General features: G+C 50.5%; 1 protein-coding gene across 9 annotated transcripts in view; it reads right to left on the bottom strand.

Moving 5' to 3' along the window:
- Window positions 1-2,020: 2,020 nt before the first annotated feature.
- The window catches only part of ITSN1 (intersectin 1), a 212,285-nt gene continuing 200,681 nt past the window's right edge, over window positions 2,021-13,624 (bottom strand). For 7 of the 9 annotated variants that reach the window (XM_046002823.1, XM_046002821.1, XM_046002820.1 and 4 more), the window contains 7 exons: window positions 12,752-12,919; window positions 8,809-9,021; window positions 7,771-7,892; window positions 6,480-6,562; window positions 6,111-6,194; window positions 5,151-5,324; window positions 2,021-3,373 (listed from right to left, as the gene is read on the bottom strand). In XM_046002823.1, coding sequence (XP_045858779.1) covers window positions 3,225-3,373; window positions 5,151-5,324; window positions 6,111-6,194; window positions 6,480-6,562; window positions 7,771-7,892; window positions 8,809-9,021; window positions 12,752-12,919 — 993 coding nt within the window. In that variant the 3' untranslated portion in view covers window positions 2,021-3,224. Of the gene's footprint in view, window positions 3,374-5,012; window positions 5,036-5,150; window positions 5,325-6,110; window positions 6,195-6,479; window positions 6,563-7,770; window positions 7,893-8,808; window positions 9,022-12,751; window positions 12,920-13,624 lie in introns of those variants that run through there. The other 2 variants (XM_046002826.1, XM_046002827.1) reach the window with 2 other exon arrangements.

Genomic DNA, 13,624 nt, shown 5'->3' with positions numbered 1-13,624 from the left:
GAAGAAGCTATTTGGAGAAGAGATAGAGAAGGGTTTTTTCTCCTACAAAGCAGTGTAGCAAGCCCTAAAATAAACTCCCAAATCTCCAACTTTTCTGATAAAACCAGAAGCACCCCATCCATTCGGCCCTGGCTCTCCAACCCCACTGATTCCTAGAATGTTCCCACGCTGTATGGTCAGTGGCTTATGATTGCACCAGCCAGCTCCTGGAGAGACAGCCCACCTGCCTGGTCTTGGGTGGCGGACCTGCATTCACCCTTTCCCAGGGACTCCAGCCGTGTCCCCTGGCCCCAGTTTCTCAGGCATCGCTGGTGACCCTCACCTAGAAGAGTCCCCCTTCCAGAGTCAGGTGAGCCTGGGGTCTGAGTGGACAACCCTCCAGGCTCTCCTGGTTACAGCAGAGCCTGGTTCCAGGACACGCTGCTGCCTGCCTGCCTGCCTGTCTGCCAGGGGACACGGTATCAGCCAGAGACACCCTGCCCCAGAGGGACTGGATATGATCTGTCCCTTCAAGAGAGCTAGTCTACGAAAAGCCCCATTCCGCAGGCTCCTGAGCTCAGCACGTAGCCTGTGAGCAGAAAAGCCCCTTGCTGGGCTAGAGGAGGTCAGTGCAGCCCAGAGAAGAAGGGAAGCTTGCAGGGCGTCTGGAGGGCTGGGAACAGGATGCCAGGATACAGTAGCCTACAGACACCCTGCGTTTGGAAGCACAGAGCTAGGAAACAGATCGCTTCTTGGAAAGAGACGTTTCATCTCTAGGAAACGGAGCCCAGGTGGCCAAAAAGGCAGAAGTGAAGGATAGAGGTCAAAGAGACCCCAGGCACTGCCTATCTGTCTCTATCCCCCCACCAGCGTGACTAATGAGTCAGAGCTGGATCTGAGGGCCAGGTTAACTCATCCCTATGTCGCTCTGGTCGCCATCCAGATTACACCAGTGAGGACAAGGACGCTAATCCGGAATTACTACCCTGGAGGAACATCTCGGGGATGCTGAGTAGAGTCACTTGGGAAAAAGAGTCACAGACTGTGTTTTTATGCTACATGAATTCTGATCATGGGATGCTGAGTGTGGGTGACCTCGCAGACCTAAAAGGGTTACAAGACGCTTGTCACTGTTCACGTCACGTCCTACCTGCCTAAACAGCGAGGACCAGCATGACACTTGAAGAGAGCCAATGGAGGAAAGGTCTTCCCCCACCAGAAGGAAAGGGATGGGAAGGGTGATCCAAACTACCCCATTTTACCCATCACGTACATTGTGTCTCTACCATAGAACATGTCCTTCATAAATACACTGAACAAGTTGCATTAGTTACAGAAATAGAAAAGCGTGAGTTGTGTGTCTACTTATAGATTTAATTTCACACAGTTTCTTAACAACAGTCAGAAAATATAAACTTAAAGTGGTCTAACTATTTGCTTCCGGGGAGTGGTAAACAAACCCATGCCTGAAGTTAAACTTGGTCTCTAACAGGGCTCAGCTGAAAGTTTCTAACTAAAGGGTGTGTCTGTTTGTTTTAAAAAATACGTGTCTGTTGTTCTCAATACAAAATTCTACGCTATCTTCAATAAATAAATAATAAAGTGTTTCTTAAAAGTATGAAATGTAAACTTTGTTGCCCTTTCTAACACACACACTATTAAAAATTGCTTGGAATATGACAGGGCTCTTATGGGAAATTACGACACTATGCATTCCGTTCCCAGCAAAGTGGAGAGTCGGCCACTATGTTGACGCTACCCTTTATGAAGCACTTCTACGACCCTAGTTAAATTCTAAGGACCTACCGTCAAAGAGAACACCATCTAACACAGGAAAACTAGACTCCAGTACCAAGAGAACATGCAAAGAACATTTCATGACCACAACACGACATTCACATGCGAACAAAATACAACCCACACTCTTCATTAGCAAATCAAGTTATTATCTAGTTGACCAGCCTATCTCCCGGCATTGAAGGGGAAAAAAAATCAAAGAACTCAAACCAAACAGTTTGGCACATGGGCATACACTCCCGACTCTGGCAACAAGCACATGTATTTCCATTACTGAGAGATTGGTTGTGTGTGGGAGAGGAGGGGAGAGAGTCTTAGGTCTTCTTCCCTTGATCTGTGAGGCTTGGATGCTCCTAGAGCTTTTCCCCCCACCACATAACAGAGTTCCTTCACCTCCTTCCATCCCACTTCCGATTGTCACTTTTCTTCTTCGCGTCTTGCGGACGTCTTTCTTGGGACCATAGCCAAGACCGCTGCTGGAATTCCCCATGACAACCAGGAACCAGCACACTCCAGCAAAAACAGGCTCAGAGCTGGTCAGCCACAATTACTCTTCTCGTGAAACACCATAGGACCTCCCAGCCAAAGAGAACTTTCCAGCCGGGCTGGCAACCAGGACCCAGTGGCATCGTAAAGAAGCCTTTCAGATGACCTGCAGTGATCTAATCCAGCAGAGTCGAACTTTGTAGATAACACGCCTCCTTAGCCATCTTCCAAACGTGCTGGAAATCAAAACGGAACCGCCTGATAGTAGCTAGTGATAGTTTTCATTGACATCTATCAATAAAAGACCTGGAGGGGACTGGAATGGCTCTAACAATGCACCTGCTAGAATCGTCCATGGACCAGCTTTTCAAAGAGCTAGCACGCTGTCTGATCAGGAGACCCTCTCCCCGAGTGATCGTATTCAGGGCAGCATTTCAAACAAGGTCCCAGTGGGGAAACGAGTCTCTGGGGCAGCCACAGGACCTTCATAATAATTTCTAAATGCACAAAGGACCAGGCGTTATAGATCAACGGGCCTATTCAGGGACCAGTGGAGATAAGAAATAGGAGCGTTACATGAGTTCTCCAAAAATACAGACATTGCATTTATAAATCTATTGTACAATAACCAGACCCACGCCTCAGGCCCAGGGATGGGCCTAGCTCCCAACCGTATCTAGCTGGGGGCTCTGGGATTTCAAAGCCCCTAGAAGCCACGATGAGACCAGCAGTGAGGACAAAGGAAGACATTTTGGTTTTGTTTCATAAAATGGGAAATTGTTTGGGGGGCAGGGAAGGATTGTCGATAATTACTCCTAGAAGTTTTGAGGGGCCTGTCTTCACTGTCCCTTTGCCCTGTGGCTGAAGGTCAAACGGTGGTTTTTAGGGAAGCCACACCATTTCCAGATTGCACCTGCCGCGGCGGGCTGGAAGCCGGCCAAGCACCACGCTGGGCCCACTCCCTACGGCTCATCAAACAACTGTAGGTCCAAGCGGACCACAATCTCTCCTGTGGGAACTTCGTGCAGCAGGAGACACTTTGTAACTGGGCCCTTGGAACCCTGGTCCTTCTTGATGTCGGCCACACGGATCTCTGTCCGACCCAAAAAATCTGCAAGGAGAAAAAAACACCGTGCTCAAAGAGAGAATTCCTTTACGTCAAGGCACGGATTTGGCATATTGGGAATTTCTCAGCGAACCGACACACTCTCCCTTCTTCCAAAAGAAGTTGGTCTGTTTACAGGAATCCATGAACTATGACGACAGAGCATAATTTTTAAATGGAGTACAAGGACACGAAAGAAAAAAAGGACACCAGGGTGGGGACAAAGTTGAGTATAGAGGTAGGTAAAAACGGAAACTATGCCTTTCCCCACACCTGGGGACTCCGAAGGGCTATAAGCTTCCCAGGAGGCAATGCAACATTGAACATCCTATCAGCAGGACAAAGATTGGAAAGTAGTATCTCCCCGGGTTCAGAGGACACATTCGTGATGTCACATCCTTTTCAGAGAAGTCAAGGACTGTGAGCAAGGGCTGGTCCTTCCTGTGCCCCTGCATGAGCCAGAGAGCAAATGCGAGGTGTGGGAGAGGGCTGCAGGCTGGGCGCTCTCGCACCACTTTTCATCAAATACCGAGCATCAGTAGGAGAGCAGATGTGAATATATTTGAACATGTTTTAAATACTAGGCAATTAAAAAAAAATGCTAGGCAATTACAGGATGGTATTAAATGGGCCTCCAGACCATAATTCCTTCATTTATTCATTGAGGAATTCTTTATTGGAATATACTATGTATGCGCCTGTACTGGAAACAGCCTTCTTTCACGGTCCCATTTAAAATGTGGGAATCCCAGACGTTTGGGTGGCTTAGTCAGGTAAGCGTCTGCCTTTGGCTCAGGTCATGATCCCGGGGTCCTGGGATCGAGCCCCACACTGGGTTTCCTTCTCAGTGGGGAGCCTGCTTCTCCCTCCCCCTCACTTGTGCTCCCCCAACCCAAATGAATACTTTTAAAAAAATCTTTAAAAAATAAAATAAAATGTGGGTGTTGGGGGTGCCTGGCTGGCTCAGTTGATAGAGCGTGCAACTCTTGATCTTGGAATCACAAGTTTGAGCCCCCTGTTGGGTATAGAGATTGCTAAAAATAAAAAAAATAATAAGCTTTAAAAAATTTTTTTTAAAAAGACGTGCGATTTTTTTTTTCCTGGGAGACAGATACAGCTTTATTTTGTCCCTATGCTCATTACATGGAAATGATCTCCGATGTAAGAACAACACCAGGATTTCCAGTTTATGCCCTAGTGGAGTGAACACTGTGTCGTGATACTTCACTATTTAAAACAACCATAACAACATCCAGTCTCAAACCTTCACTTACCAGAATAAAAACTGACAGTGAAACGCAGTAGGAGCCCAGACGTGAGAGATGGCGATTCCAACCCTTTGATTAGCCAGACATGTCGCCCAGAGGGCACCGGCTGATTGTTGCCACACCTGTTGTGGGCTGACGTTCTTCTGGCTCAACTAACTACTTTTATCCATTTGTCACTGTGGCTTTTGGAGAAGAACTCAAGGTCTGGGCTGAGACTTCGGGGGACAAACTTTGTTGTAGTCTCTTGCTTTGGAGAAACATGGGACCATGGTCTTTCTCTAGGGTGTCTGGACCACTCTGGACCATGCACGCTTCGTCCACCTTCTCTGAGATGCCGCAGCATCAGTGAAGACCCCTTTCTAGAAGAGGCTGAGTCTTGTCTTATGCCAACCTCATCTCTCTGGAGGGAAGCCACAAAAACTCTGTGCACCAAGTTCCCAGCTAGAAAGCAATTTACCCACGAAAGCTGAGTGACAGGGAAGGAAGGACACGGCAGGGGGCCATCCTCTACTCACCATCAGGAGAGAACTGGTCCCTCTCAAACACGGTGATACACAGGACTTCCTGCTCCAGGTCTTTGATGAAGAACTGGCAGTTGGAATTCCACTTGGGATTCAGAGTGTCCTGGATGGTCTTGGTGATGTGACACTGGGAGCCCATGGTCACCTCACAGTACGGGTTACTCTTTCCTAGAGTGGATAAAGTCTGCTGGACTCACACCTGGCTGCAGGCTCTCCTGGGCATGGCAGGGCAGGGTCCTCGCCATGGTGGGCAGCAGCTTCCCTCCATGCCCCTCATTTTCACCCCCTCCCATTGCCACATGTGATAAATGACATAGTGTCTGCCTTCCGCTCAGGTCATGATCCCGAGGTCCTGGAATCGAGCTCCGTGTCGGGCTCCCCACTCAGTGTGGGAGGTAGGGGGTCCGTTCTCCCTCTGCCTCCCCGGCCCGCTCACTCTCTCACTCTCTTTCTCAAAAAAATAAATAACATCTTTTTTAATTTAAAAAAGAAAATTTAAAATTTAAAAAAAAATTTTAATCTTTAAAAAAGATTTTTTAATCTTTATTTTAATTTTTAAATTTTTTAAATTTTTTTTAAAAATCTGAGCGGAAACACCTACCATACAGCGTCACACTTAAACTATGATACTTAAATACTTATAACACTTAAATCATTAGATTAACGGACTTTAAATCTAGGCCCTTCCAGTCTCCTTGCTAGAAGCTTAGGTTGCGTCACACCCACGGTGAAATGGCAACCACTCAGATCTCTCTGAAAAGCAAAACGGTGGGAAGGATTAAATTAAGAAAAAAAAGGAAAACCACCCTAGGTTTTTAACAAGTGCTAGAAAGACCAGTTCCGGAAGAAAATTTAGGGTCATGGAAATAGCTCGTTTGATGCCACGCTGGCTGGGGGGCTTACAGAAAAGGGTTCTGCCACTACCCCGTGCTGGAGGGACTTCGGGGTCCTTACCGTGCGACCGACAGGGCTTCAGCTCAATGCCTTCAACAACATTCACCATCAACCTTCCGATACCTGTGGCCCTTTGGGAGCGGACTGTGACGGCAGGAAGAAGAAGGTAAGATGGCTTCACTGGGACACGCTTCCCACCCCTGTTTGCCCCAGATCAGTTTCCTGTAGCTGCCTCCCCCCATCTTCCCCTCATGGAATTTACACTCAGCCCTCATCCTGCACCCCACCCTCCCTCTCCCCGACTTCCATCCCTTCTCAGCCCCCCCCCCCCCCCGAGCCCATCTTTCGAGCTCCGAGGACTCCCTGGACCCAACCTTCAGTGCCCCAGCTTGGCAGGACACGCGGGCCATGCCGCGGAGCGATGCATACCCAGGTACGCCTTCTCCCGTTTCTTTTTCTCAGTCTCTATATAGAGTTCTGAAGCAGCTTTGATTTTCTGCACCCAGGCCGTCCTTGGGAAGAAAAAAGACAGAAAGATGCCAAACAGATCTCGGGAAAAAGCTTCCGGGGCTGTGCGAACTGAGGCTCCAGGATCCTACCTGCTTTGTTCCTTTGCACTTAACGACAAAGGATGGAAAAGAAAGTCCGGTTTTGTGTCAAACGGTGCTAATAATTATTCCTACTTTAATGAGGAAGGGATGAGTAACATTTTTATTGATGTACTTGACACCTGCCTTGGCCTTGGTGTCCTGGAAAGAGAGGTGCTGTCCCGGAGATGTTGGCATGCACCTCCCCCTCCCTTACTGAAAAGCATTCCTGGGGGCGCCTGGGTGGCTCAGTGGGGTAAAGCCTCTGCCTTCGACTTGGGTCATTGTCCCAGAGTCCTGGGATGGAGCCCCACATCGGGCTCTCTGCTCAGCAGGGAGCCTGCTTCCTCCTCTCTCTCTGCCTACTTCTTGCCTACTTGTGATCTCTATCAAATAAATAAATAAAATCTTAAAAAAAAAAGAAAGAAAGAAAGAAAAGCATCCTGTATTTGCCTACCCGAAGATGGCCAGAAGGGTATCTCTCATGAACCCATCCAAAGGAAGGACAAAACCGCTTCCCAGAGAGGGAAGCACTTTACACGGAAAAGCAAACACACTCTGGGAGAAGCACTTTGGCATAACGCTTTCTCCTGCATTTTTCAAAGACCCATCTGCACGATAACTTTGGCCAATTTTCTTGCTTGGCACAAATGTTCTTTGGAATGTTGTTGGCCTTGTGTCAAGTTCACCCTTCAAAAAAGATGTATTTCATTTGGCTCTAGGGCCGAGTCTTGAATACACGATTGAAGCAAAATACCCCCGTGCTCTGGGATCTAGAACATTTGCCCAAGTGAGCCAGCTGAGGCTGATCCCCAAATCGCCTTCCTCTTGGTGTCTGGCAGCTGGGGAACCTTGGGAAACATGAACTCAGAGAATGATGAAAATGCCTTTTAAAGAAATTCGCAAGCAAAATTCGTTTCAATTTGTTTTATTTTTTTGAAAGACTCCACGCCACGTGTTAAATTTTTGAGACGCTCTAGAGACAAGTATTAAGATTTTCCTCCTATCCCTCCAGACAGAGGTTATCGCAACTCAAGAAATGTTGGGACCTGCTGATTAACTAAATGTCCTCCGTGCATCCTGCACCCGGTGGGGCCCTGGGCGCCCAGGACCTGGGAGGTAGCAGGTCTTACCTTTCATTTATGCTTTCAGCTCGGAGGGTGTAGACGCGGTCAATGTGGGAGATGTGGAAGATGGGCTCATCTCCAGAAGGGTCAGTGGGCAATTTCACTAGAACCTCATTCAGGAAAATAGGCTGAAAAGCAATGCACAGGCATTATCCAACCAGACCAGGACTCTGTTTCAGTGAACGATGAGCGCGTGTGAGCTTACGTGCATGCGTTCCAGTAAATTAAACCGAGTGTGTGTGTGTGCGTGTGTGCATGTGTGTGTTCCAGTACACTCTACTGGAATGATTTTGTATTAATATCAACTTCATGTATTACAAACCATACATAGGGATTTTTGTCTCTCCATTTTGCAGGGGGTTTTGGGGGTCCTTCAGAAGAAGGCTTGACCAGTCTGGTTTGGCCCTAGCAAATTCTAATCAGCAGTCTCCCTAACTTCACCGCCAGCCAATTCCCTCCGAAGATTTTCCTACAAAGTAGCTAGCGAAAAACCCCATAGGCACATTGTTCTTTCCCCCACAATCAGGCTAACTGCCGCTTCAGAGAAAATTCTCCTGTAAAAACACCCCCACGCAGACAAATTTAGGAAAACGGTACCCCCTGACACAAGGACACAGAAACACAGCTTTGTACATCAGAGCAGAACAAATAAACAGCAGAGGGACATTCTCCACCCACTGACTGTTTAGATCGGCTTTTGCTGGAAAAGGTGAGGGGCACAGATGTTCGTTCCAAGCTACCCGGAGAGGTTTGGAGGAGGAGCTGGGAATGACCTTGAGACCTGCCAGCCCAGGGTGTGCCTTCACCGGGGGCCCATGGTGGTGGCCACTTGGCAGCTAATAGACATTTCATTGATCGAGTTGAACATCGTTCCTCTTCTGAGTGCTGGACCTGCCTTGCCTCGGTCACCCTAAACCCTGGCTCACCCCTTTGCCTTCGCCTCCATGCCACAACCCCCAAACCCTGCTAAGACCTGCGGCCTTTCGGGAACTTTCTACTGCCCCAAGCGGCAGCCCCGATGTTGCAATTGGGAATCGAACTTACTGTTTTGTACATTTTGTACAGCAGGTGAGATTTGGGACTGAAGACCTTGTCGGAGCCGGAAGAGCCCAGGGGTTTTATGATCTGGGTCAGCAGGAGGAAGTCGTTGAAGAGGAAGCCGTACAGCTCCTTGTTGCTCTTGGCCTTGTAGAGCTTCCCGCTGTGCAGAAACTTGCGTGGCCCCAAACAGTTGGTCACTGAATTGAACACAAGTTGCTGAGAAAGGAGAAACAAAACCCAAAAAAGACACGATGAAGTGAGGCCTCCTTTATTTTGTTTTGTTTTTTGGTTTTTTCTGCGTCTGAAAGCCCGGACTCTGTCAGAATCTGAGGCTGGGCCCAGTGGGCTTGTGTCTGAGGTTCAAGTCCAGGGCTGCCTTGAAGAGGTCAGGCAGTGCCCTTTTTTTTTTTTTTTTTTTTAATTTATTTATTTGACAGAGGGAGATCACAAGTAGGCAGAGAGGCAGGCAGAGAGACAGGGGGTGGGAGGAAGCAGGCTCCCTGCTGAGCAGAGAGCTTGATGCGGGGCTCGATCCCGGGACCCTGAGATCATGACCTGAGCCGAAGGCAGAGGCTTTAACCCACTGAGCCACCGAGGTGCTCCAGGCAGTGCCTTTCAGAACCAAGCAGTCAACATCAGTCAAAAACCCAGTTCTATGGATTCCAAGTGTCCAGATGAGCCTTCAATATAATTCCTACTGCTTTCTCCCAAGGGATCTACTAGGCTCTTGGGGTGATTGGGGCCCCTCTCCCTCTTACTGATTGGGAAATGGGAAGCAGGAAGAAAGTTCTGGGGCCTCTCCCACCTCGATGAATATGGGCTGTGTCCCAGTCGAGGCCACGAACCTGCTCTAGGGACGACCCCACATAGGCTCCCACAGTCCCTGAGCTTCTGGAAAGCAGCAACTGCTCTGTGCAATTCTAGAGGACGCCTCCTACTTTCCCAGGTGTGGCTAGAGTCCAGGCCCCAGCACGTGGGCGACTGTAAAACTCGGGGGTGCTGAGTGATGCCTCAAACCCAAGCAGAGTGGACACAGCGTCGGTGCTTGTTGAATCTCAACCTACTCCCTCGTCCTGAAAATGGGAAGGGGACACTCTTTTCCTGCTGCTTCCCAAATCTCAGTGTTGGCTTCAAGGGCTGCTGAAAGCCGGCTCTATCATCCCACTGGGCTCTATCATCTCCTGTGAGCAGTTTCGCAAGGGGCAGAGGGAGACTGAGGCAGAAAAATGAGCCCATAAAGACCGCCTTTCTTGGTAGCCAGAGGAGAGACTGAGGGAGGGAAAGGCCACAGCTGTCCCAGGCAGCGATATGATCCCGGCAAGTTTGAGACCCTCATGGCCCCCACCTGCCCACACACGGGTCCCGGGGGGATGCTGCCCCAGCAGCCTTTAAGGCCCATATTCCCCCGAGCTACGAACCCTGTAGACCTTCCCAAGAGGGTATTTGTGCAGTGGAGACAGGGTTCACACCATGTGTCCCCCAAGAGATGTTGGTGGCCCCCCAGCCCCCTCCATCATGGGGCAAAAAATCAGCAGCACCTGTGTGACTAGAGACCTATAGACGTAAGCAAGAGTGGCCACCCCACTCCACTCTTGGCCCAAGGAGGGAGGAGGGTCTCTGAGAGATCCCAGAAGACTGAAGGTGACACCCCGTGGGAGCCTTCAGAGGGTGTCCTTTCCCCTTTGGCACCCTGAACAGGTGTCTGGAGGTCCCTTTTGCTGGCCAAAGGAGAGTTCAAGCCATGTGGGGACAGTCAACGGATCCAGAGAAGGCAACTGGGTCACACGAAGAGGACGTCATTCGTTCATCCTCCTCCAAGAGCGGGGCGCCCCGGGGCCAGGCTAACACTGCATAAAAATGAATGGGGAACGGTCTTGACATTTCTCCATCTGAGGCCAATAATGCCCATGACAGTGTGTATTTGAAACTTAATCACGGGGACAAGTCCGGATCTGGGCCAGGAGACAGAAGCCACCTGATGGCACCTTCGAGACTCGGGGAAGGACCCCTTTCCAGAGAGCACATGGCCACGTCCTGCCGCCCGGTTCAGAAAGCTGTCGAGGTGTGCCGCAGGCAGATCGAGTTACATTCCTCTGTGCTTGCTTCCCTGGCTTCCACTTGCCATAACGGCTTCTCATCTATTGCCCTACAGATGCCCCGCTCCAGCCATGCCCTCCCCTGGGAGGCCCACCCCCTCCATCCCTTCCTGGACAGATATCTTCATCCGTTAACGCGCAGCCATGTGTCTCCTTCCCCGATGCTTCCCTGAGTCCCCACCCTGCCCCGGTGACTGTCCCTTCCTCTCCACCCTGTGTTCCCACAGCACCGTCATTCTGCCTTCCCAATCCTATTTTGTGGTGAACCTGGGTTAGCTCCCCTCCCCCACCTCCTTCAAAACTGTAGAATGGGGGGAAGGCAGAGGTCACATCTTACGGATTTTCATTGTCCTCAGTGTTTAGTACTGAGCCATGGCCCTCCAGCAGGTGTTCGAGAAAGGTTCATTGGATGGGCCAGCGGAGGAAAGCACAAGCGAGCCGACCGACCAATGAATGCCCCTGGACTGCGCATCAACCCAGAGTTCCAAAATGCATTTGGACGAGGCTGTTCCCACAGCTCTGGTTATCGCGCACCTGACGCTGGTGGGGCAGGTGAGGAGCCCGTGGTGGACACTTCCTCGGCTGGTGACTGCCTTCAAAGTACTGGGAGAAGGAAGAAGCCACAGGGAGAGGGGACGAGGGGGACACATTCTGCCTGGGCATTTTGGTAAACCCTGGTGAATGGCGCGTGCGCGTGCGTGTGTGTGTGTTCGGGCCATGCGGCGCCGGAGAGAGAGGGAAAACAGGCAGAACCAATGAAACTGAAGGAAACCTAAGTGACAAGAAAAGAGATACAAGAAGAAAAACTTCTGTTTCGGGCAGTAAGGTGGACTACATGCTCTAACACATCCAGTAAAAATCTCAAAACTGGGTAAAAGATAAAAATGCACTTTTTAAATGCAAGCAAATTGATAAAATATATATATATATATATATATATATATATATATATATATATATATAAAGTCAATGTGTAGAAGCCCAGAACAGAATGAAAATGTGTACCCCAGAAGACAAGCAAACTCCAACGCCGGCTTCAGCCCTGAGAATCTCTCTTGAACCTGGTGACCTTGAGCTTCCACTTCAAAGGTCAGGGGGAGTGCGGGAGCCCAGCGATGTGTGGAGGGCCCACGGGAGCGGAGGGATCTAACGCGAGACGGCCACAAAAAAACTCGCTCCCGGAGGAAGAATAATAAGTAAACTCAAGCACAGATGGACGAGAAGACTTGTTTGTTTCTGACCTTGGACTAAGTGGAATGAAAACAAAACAAAACCAAAAAACCCTGAGAATTTGCAACCACAAGGCAGCCCTCGCCCAAGTCCGCAAAGACCATTCACACAGCGGTGTGACCCCCCAAACTCCTCTACGTTTAATCTGGGGTCGCAACGTTGTAGCAGCCCTCTCGGGAGGAAGGCAGCTCCAGACCGCACAGGTCCCGCGGGTACAGCTCCAAGGAGCGCGGACCTCCCTGCACCGACTGAGAAGCGGGCATGCGCAGAGACGGCCCCTGACCCTGCGGAGCAGCGTCTCCGGAGCTGTGGGTAATTGGAACGACCTGATCGCGCATATGGGGGGATGTGTTTAAAGTGTGTTAGCAAATGGATGAAAAGCGGGGCCACTTGTGCAAGAGCAACACACATGAACGGAACTTCGGAAAGTGGAAATGAAAACAGAAAGAAGTCAGTGGACAGGTGGAGGGCGGATAAGAGGCGGGGCGGGGGAGGGGCAGGGGGCGGACAGAGAGGAAGGCGCACGCGGTGGCCCGGAAGGGACAGTGCACGATCCTGCCAGCCCCCCTCCTCCAGGCTGGCTGCCAGGGCTCGGCTGGGGTTGAGGGGCGGGGGGCTACCTCAGACAGGCCTTCACACTGCACATGCGCTTGGATCCACTCCAGCCGGTCCGAGTTCTCCTTCTCCCGCACCCCTTCGTTCACCTGCGAGCACAGCTCTTCCGCTTTCTCCAGGGCGTGCTTCAAGTGGCTGTGGTCAGGATGGTTTTCGGGGGTGTTTTCCAGGATCTGCGGAGGACACAAGACAGCCTCAGGCGATGCAGGTGGGCCCAGCAGAGGCACCCACTTTTCCGGATGGGTGCCCACCTGGGGAGCTGCCGCTCTGAGCACCCAGCTGCAGCCAAGACAGGAGCAAGACAACCCCCCCCCCCCCCACCGCCGGTTGTTGGCAGGGTCCCCGGAGGAGGTTGGGGAATGCCACATTATTTAGACTCGGGGTTCGAGGACGGTAGTGGCTGCAGCCCACAATGCGCCCTCAGGGATTTTCCCCTAGAAAATGACTCTTTTCCTAGGTCCACTCGAGCTGCAGGCATCTGCACACCTCCGGAACCGCGCACAAAGTGGTGCATCTGAGCACAGGTGCGGTTTTCTGTGTAGAACACGCCCAGCCAGGACTATACCCCCTGCACTAACATCTGGGCTCTGCCAGTGACCAGCCGCGCATGGGCCAGTCCGCTAAATGTTCTGAGCCTCAGTTTCCTTATATGAGAAGTGGGGGTGCCCCATAGCCCTTCCTTTATAAGGTTATCTGGAGGACTAAATGATCTGATAGAGATAGATAGATTTGACTTCGCAAAGTCCCTGGCCGTAGAAGGTGCTCGGTGAATGAGAGCCGTGACCATCAGATTCTCGAAGGACTTTGAGGGCATTAAAAGCAGTCATGCAGAAAGGCCGTGAGCCAGTTTTGGGAATGCACCACGGGATGTGGAAGGT

Source organism: Meles meles, chromosome 4, assembly GCF_922984935.1.
Source record: "Meles meles chromosome 4, mMelMel3.1 paternal haplotype, whole genome shotgun sequence".
Taxonomy (NCBI): Eukaryota; Metazoa; Chordata; class Mammalia; order Carnivora; family Mustelidae; genus Meles; species Meles meles.
The sequence above is the reverse complement of the archived record's forward strand: the minus strand, read 5'-3'. Positions and strand labels throughout refer to the sequence as shown.